General features: G+C 60.5%; 1 protein-coding gene across 1 annotated transcript; it reads right to left on the reverse strand.

The window, feature by feature from the left end:
- Window positions 1-555: 555 nt before the first annotated feature.
- On the reverse strand, window positions 556-7,086 carry PSMD2 (proteasome 26S subunit, non-ATPase 2). Its single transcript, XM_026855308.1, has 20 exons — window positions 7,029-7,086; window positions 6,472-6,636; window positions 6,130-6,251; window positions 5,551-5,775; window positions 5,299-5,457; window positions 4,868-5,012; window positions 4,604-4,664; window positions 4,168-4,314; window positions 3,880-3,986; window positions 3,352-3,479; window positions 3,182-3,269; window positions 2,602-2,764; window positions 2,405-2,506; window positions 2,173-2,318; window positions 1,868-1,951; window positions 1,603-1,771; window positions 1,417-1,511; window positions 1,129-1,255; window positions 923-1,041; window positions 556-841 (listed from the first exon to the last, which is right to left on the reverse strand). The coding sequence occupies exons 1-20, from the start codon at window positions 7,047-7,049 to the stop codon at window positions 659-661; spliced, it is 2,556 nt and encodes an 851-aa protein (XP_026711109.1). The 5' UTR covers window positions 7,050-7,086; the 3' UTR covers window positions 556-658.
- Between the last annotated feature and the right edge of the window lie 253 nt (window positions 7,087-7,339).

Here is a 7,339-nt window from a genome sequence, read left to right on the forward strand (position 1 = left end):
GGCGTCACCCCGCGCCGCGCCAACACCCGCCCGGAGCCGGCGTCCCTCGGGCGCTGCTCTCACCCGGGGCACGGCCCCTTACCCCTCCGCACGGGTGCCGGCTTCCCTCCCGCACCCCCTGCACCCCGGCCACACACCCTGCTGGCTTTGGAAAGAGGACAGGGATTTCCCTTTTTCCCTAAAAATACTTCCGCTTTTAGCTGATCTAACCCTGACGCCAGCGCTGGAGCAGCACCAGACCCCGGAAAAGCCCAGTGCACGCGGGGCAGCAGGGGGGGAAGCTGAAGCCCAGGAGCCACCACCCAAGGCCCGGCAGCTGTGGCCAGGGACAGTCAGCGCTGGGCCGAGGCAGGGGCCAGTGCAGCAGGGAGAGGGGCTGCACGCTGCCAGCTCACGCTGCTGCCCTGGGCACACCCATGGCACCCCACAACTCTGCATTAAGCCCCTGCTTCTGGGGGTCTGCACTGTGCCCAACCCCCAGGGACAGCAGGTCCCTTGGGGTGGGATCTGTGCCCACCCCGCAGCCCCAGCACAAGGAGGGCACCACCACACTAGAGTCTCCGGATAGTTTATTTCTTTGCCTGTCAGTAACAAAATCAAACCAACTAGGTTTTTCCCACCCCCACCACCTACCCACCCCTCCCAGCCCCCCCTCAGCTCAAACATCATAGTTGGGGTTCTTGCGTAGGATAACAAATCCCTCGAGGATGGGTGTCACGGGCACGTGCTCCTCCGTGGCCAGCTCTGCCCGCTCTCCATGTGCCAGCAGCACCGGCGTCGTGTGTGTCTGGAAACCAGTGATGGTTTTGGGCTTGCCTGCTTGGCCCACCACGTCCACAGCCTGCAAGAGAAAAGCAAGGTAAACACCAGGGAGAGGCAGGGACACCAGAGCACCCCCTCCTCCTCTCTGCGTGCCCCTTACCTGTCCTACCCGAACAGACACGGGCAAAGGGCGCAGCTCCTCGTCGAAGGTGACCAGCATGCGGGGCTGCATAGCAGCAACGAGGCCGTAGAGAACGTAGTGGGACTTGCCTAGGATAACTGGAGGAGGGAGAGAAGAAAAGGGGCTGAGCAGTGCCCACCCCACAGGCAGAGGGGTGCTGGGGAGGCCGAACCCACAGTACTCACTGTTGCGCACATCCAGGAAGGACACGAGGACGGTGAGCAGCCCGGCCACAGCCACCTGGCTCATGAGCTGGCGATCACTGTGGTATGGGCACAGGGTGAGCGTCCCCTTGCCCAGGTGGGTCAGGCCCTGGTACGGCAGAGAAAACACGTGAGAGAGCAGTGGGGTAAAACCTGGGACCCTCAGCCCTGCCTGGCAGGAGGGAGACACCCCCGGGACACCATTCCCCTCCCACACCCAGGGCAGGGACCCCAGCCTGCCCCTTCCCCGCTGCGAGTGCAGGATCATACCTGGGCTAACCGCACCATGAAGAGGTTGTTGGGGTCCTTGGCGTGGTACTGGGCAAGCTGCCGCAGCATCGCTGCCAGCCGGGCGTTGTTGGTACCTGGGTGCAAGGCAGAGGGTACACGGCTCAGGCCTCCCACCTTCCCCCCTCCACATCCCAAGCCCCAAACTGGGCTGTCCCCCAGGCTTACCACTGCCCACCATGCCCATGGCAAAGATAGAGTTGTAGGAGACCTCGGGGTCAGCGTCGTGGGAGAACTTGCTGAGGGTGTCGAGGATGTTGAGCCGGGGGTTGGAGACCGAGATAAGGGCGAGGGCCAGGGGCACGGCACGGCGGAGGGTGGGCTCCCCATACCGCAGCTGCACAGAGGGGAGCGAGGTTTACAGAGACATGAGGCAAGACCCAGTCTCTATTCTCTATTCCCAGCTCTACGCTGTTCCCCCAGTGTCACTCACCAGGTGGCCAAATGTGCGCAGAGCCATCTCAGCACCAATCTCCTCACCCATGGCAATGAGCGCGATCCCCAACACCGCTACACCCTGCGGAGACACAGGCACTGAGCGCCAGGCAGGGAGCACCCAGCCCAAATCTCAAGTTCTCACAGCCCTTGCACCCCACCCTGAGCTCAGGGGGACAGAGAGCAGCGGATACTGCTGGGGGCTGTTTTGCTCAAGCTCTGATCACACAAAGGCCTTGCGAATCGCCACAAAGTTGGCTCCTGCCCCAAGGAACACAGGTCCTCCTGCCCACATTTCCTCACCTGGTGAGCCCCCATGTCAGCTGAGCTCTCTTTCTTCTCTTTCTCCTTCTTGTCCTTTTTGTCCTTGTCCTCCTCTTTCTCCTTAGAGTCAAAGTGCTCACTGCAGATGTGCAGCAGCTGTTGCACCTTCAGGACATTCCCTGAGCCTGGGGACAGAGTGGAGAGCCAGGATCAGCAGGCAGAGTACCCGAGACCCACCCCTGCCTTCCCCACCTCAGTCAGCCCAACTCACCCGCATAGGCGCAGATGTCCACCAGCGTGTTGGCGAAGCTGCGGAACGGCTCCGACACCACCTCTAGCGCTGCCAAGATGGCCTCAATCGCCTCTCCCTTCCCTGCCGAGGAAGGTATGGTGGTTAGAGGACAATGGTGTAGGGATGCTCCCACCCTGCCTCCCAACTCGTGAGCCACTGGCGCTGCCCAGCCCTACCCAAGTGGTTCAAGCCCAGGCCGAGCGGCAACCATCGGGCATACGTGTCCTTCAGTTCCGTCTCGGATTTCTCCATGATGGTCTGGAGGATGGTTGAGGTAACGTCCCCGTTGCAGGAGCCCACTGAGATCATCCCACAGGCCAGGGCAGTCACACCAGCCACCTGGTGAAGGAGGGAAGGAGACGTTGTACATGAGGACCGTGCAGAGGGAGCTGACCCACAGCTCAGGGCCAGGCCTGCACAGGCTGATGGCCGCCCAGCCCGAGAGAGCACTGGGTACCCTTGGTCCCCACTTTGTGTGAAAATTTGGGCTCTTGGGACACCTGATGGCTTCCGACCCTCCCACATCTGCTGCAGTCCCATCGTGGGAGCAGCTCAGATGGGGAAAACTGGGACCCTGGTGCTCTTCTAGCACAGCACCAAGTTGAGACATGTAGCCTTGCTCTCAGAGCCCAAACCTGGCTCTCAGAACCCAAACCTGGCCCAAACCAGGGGCAGGACAGCTCCTGTATTCCCTGGAGCTGCTGGAGACCAGGTGGGGAAGCAGAAACCCCAGATGAACCCTGTCTCGCTCCCTACCTCCATGCTAGACTTGGAGTCTCCCATCACAGGTAGCAGCAGTGTCAGGACGTCCTCACGGTTGGAGCCCGCGTATGCCAGCCCCAGCCTGCGGAGGAGAGTCCAGGGGAGCGTGAGGAGGGAGCTGCGCCCCCCTGCGCAGCACAGGGAGGCTGGGAGCAGGCCCTTACCCAAAAATGGCTCCGATCCTCATGGTGTTGCTGTTGTGGAGGACATAGTCGGACAGGAGGGCCAGGGCAGGGTCACACTCATTCCTCACCCCTGAGTTGACAATGCCACAGGCCAGGAGGGCTCCCGACTGCAAGGCAGAAGCACTGTCATGCACCAGCTACCAATGCACAAAGCTCCCTGCCAGCCAGTGACTAATATCACTCCACACGTTACACCCACTCCCCGGGACAAGCAAGTTGGTACCAAGTGAGCAACACCACTCTGGATCCAGCTGAGGAGTCCAAAGCTCGTGGCTCTGTGACAAGGGGACCCCAAGGGTGCCTCTTGCAGTCCCCAAGAGCTCCCCACCTTGCTGTTAGCTGCTCAAAAACCTGGCACCAGGGCATCCAACCCCTCTCCAGCCAGGAACTGAGCCGCAGAGCGGACCAAGGCAAGGTCAGCCATTCCCTGAGCCAACTGCACACCCAGCCCGCAGAGGGGCTGCCCCACACAGCCGTAGAGCCCGTGCCAGGATCAGTGCCACCAACCTTGATGTAATCCTCTGAGGAATACAGGTACTTGTCGATTTGTGTGAGCCCCCCGTCCACATCCCACAGCAGTATCGTGCCCAGGGAGGCTGCAGCACTCAGCATCCCTGCAGTTCCAGGGGAGAAGAGCCAAGATCAGCCCTGAATCGATGCGCCCTGCCTGGGGCAGGTGGTGGCCAGGGACACGGGGCAGCTCAGTGGCAGCCGTGCCCTGCAGCCCCACTTTCAGCAGGCCCCCAAAAGGGACAAGGTAGTGACCCCAAGCCCCTGCCCAGCCAGCTCCCTCACCGTGGTCCTTGTTCTTGTACAACCATTTATTGCCATCGTCCGTCAGCAGCTTGTCCTGTCCAAATGCAGCATTCACAAAGCCGTTCACGAAGGAGGAGGCCAAATTCATCCGGGCTGAGTCCACTTGGGAACCGCTCCCCCCGAACCCTGGGGAACGATGTCAGGGTGAGCCAGGCAGCCAGAGCAGCCCTGCCAGCCCTCCACCACACAGACATCTCGCACTATAGGGGGACAACAACCTGTCCCACCACCAGCAGGAAGGAGAAGCCCAAATCCACAGCAGGCAGCTGGGTCTGCTCCACACCAGGTCAGAGACCCCGGGGCAGGCCATCTGCACACCTCAGGATACAGCTGACTTCCCTGGCCCAGAGAAGCCTTGCAGTCCCAGGAATTCCCCACGGGCAGGGACAACAGAGGCCAGGACACAAGCTCTTACTGTTATTTTCCAGGTGGGTTTTGTAAATATCGTCTGGCACTTTGGGCTCCATGATATCCAACTGCAGAGATAAGGGAGAAGGGGGTTACCTCCTGGCCAGCACACCCCAGGGAAGCTGTCCTACATCAGCAATGTCTCCAAGAGGTGCCTGGCCAGGCTTGTAGGGATAAAGTATCTCTTACTAGATGTTGTCACAGAGCCCAGCAGCCAAGGCAGCCACACCTGGAGGCAGCCCAGGGCTCTTTTCCCAGCTGGGACACGCACCTCTCTGGCCAAGGCCAGGAAATTGCTGTTGAGCTGGACGTTGGACATGATCTCAGTCAGGTCCTCGTACTCCTCCACATCCTCATTCAGCTCCAGGAAGACCCCGTGGCGGCCCAACATGAAGGCCATCTGCTTCTGGACAACTCTGTGCAGAGGGGAGAGGTTTCACGAGTGCCCAGACCCCAGCCAGTCCCAGCACAAACACACGTTCACCAAACAGTGAGCCAACCTGCCCTGCTCCAGAAGCACACAAGTGCAGCCCAGAGACGGCCCGCTCTTGCCCTTCTTGATTTCAGGGACAAGAGTCTCAGTCCAAACTCCCAGATACCTCCGGTGGTGGTAGGATCCAACCCAACTCTGCCCAGATGGGGAGCCATGCCCCATCATGACAGGTGAAGGCCCCAGAGGGCGGGGAACAAGTCTCCGCTTACACATCTTTGCAAGAAGTGAAAATGTCCTCCACGAGCTCCACATCATTGAGCATCAGAGCCAGGCGCAGGGCTTCAGGGTAGCGGCTGAACTTGCGGAAGATGCCCAGGGCACAGCGCAGGAGAGCTGAGTTCTCAGGCTCTGGGACATAGCTTACACAGCTTTGAGGAGGAGACAGACACGAGGGTGAGGGCCACGTCAGGCAAGCTGGGCCCAACAGGGAGCAGGCCCCCTCCACCTGCTGAGCCCCTCACCTGGTCAGGTAGAGGCACACTTTGGAGTAGGCGTTGTCATCGATGTACTTCTCCAGCATGTCCATCTGCTCGATCTCCATGAGCAGGTCACAGGCCTCATGCTCTGCATTGTGGGCCATGTTGTAGGGGACAATTTCCTTGACCAGGGTGAGGAGTGTGTCCCTCTGAGCCTTGTCAGCCTCATCGATCTCCTGCCACTCCTTGGCTACCTCCCCTGCCAAGTGCCTGCAGGGACAGAGGGACATCACTGCCACAGCTTCACCCAGCCCCAAGCATGGGGAGCAGCTGCTACCAGTTAGCCAGGGCTGTGCATTGTTTATGGGGACCCCACAATCCTGTGAGAGCTTATGGAGGACAAGCCCAGAGGGGGAAGAGGGTTAAGAGCAGAGATTACAGAGGCAATGGCAGCAAGATCTCTGCAGCTAGCAAATCACCGTGGAGAGAGGATGAGGTGACACATGTGCAAGTGTGACAGGGGCAGCTGAATAGGACATCTCCCAGGCAGGCTAGAGTCAAAGCGCTGGGGAAATCTGGCTGAGCCCTTGTCCTTCCCCAAGCCCTGCTCCTGCCCAGGCTTACCTGACGTATTCATGCCCCCATGATGCCAGCTCCTCCTGGGAGCCCACCAGCCGGTACTTCAGGCACTCACGCTCCCCGCTCATGGTCATGGCCAGAACAGAAATGATGTCTGCTGCAAAGCGCTGGGGAAAGAGTGCCGGGGGCTCAGACACACACCAGGCACGAGGAAGCAGGGGCAGCCAGGGACACAACACCCTCCACGCACCCACAAGCTGTCACAGGCAGTAAAGGCACAGCCCTGGCAAGTTATAATCCACCAGAGCAAGTCCAGAGGGCTCTGCAATCACCTGCCCCAGCATCATTCCCCCAGCCACGTGGGATGGGGGGGCCAAGAGCTTTTACCTTGTTCTCTCCCGGAGCCATGTTTTCATAGATCTCCTTCAGCTTGCCATAATGGGGCCGTAGGAACTTGAGGGGTTTGGGAACAGAGGTCATGGAGGTGGTGGAAGAGCGGATCTGCCTCCGCAGCTCCTCCAGGGCTGGGCGGTAGAGGGACGTATCTTTCTCCTGCAGAAGAAAGCTGCCTGTCAGGGAGCAGGAGGCTGCTTCTTGCACCACCAACCCGTCAGCCCTCCTCAAACACAGCTGTGGCTCTGAGCAGAGCAGCCTCCCCACCCAGGGCTGCCTCCTTCAGCCCAAGTGCTAGGAAGGGAAAGCACAGAAGGGCAGAAGCCACCCAAACAAGAGGCAGGCAGAGGTTCCTTGGGCACAGGCCAGACAGGCAGCAAGGCTGGAGGACAGACTGCAGCAGTGAAGGAGGGGCCCCACTCACCCCCCCCTCCACCTCCATTGCACAGGGAACAACCGTAAGTGAGGGACAGACAGACTTAAGTCCTGGCTGGGGCTCTGCTGCTTCACTCCTCCACAGCTCCTTGCTGAGGAGCACAGCACAGACTTACCCCCAGGCGCTCCACCAGCATCTCCAGCTCATCCTGCAGCTGCTTGTCTTCCTCTGACTGCCCAAACGCACAGGAGGAGAAAGCAGAGTTAAGGGCACCCAACACAGACACCCCCCACTAGGACAGCGGTGGAAGCATCCCCTGCAGCTGCAGGGGGACTAGGACACGGTGACCCCAGGGCACCATCCTACCCCAGCGCTGCTGGGGGTCAGCGCCCCATCACTTGGGAACACCCCTCCCGAAGAGCCTACCCTACCCGTGCCGGCAGGGCGAGGAGCGCCCCCCCTCCCCGCGGCCCCACGGAGAAGGGC

Source organism: Athene cunicularia, assembly GCF_003259725.1.
Source record: "Athene cunicularia isolate RWA chromosome 9 unlocalized genomic scaffold, athCun1 chr9_part1, whole genome shotgun sequence".
NCBI classification, from domain to species: domain Eukaryota; kingdom Metazoa; phylum Chordata; class Aves; order Strigiformes; family Strigidae; genus Athene; species Athene cunicularia.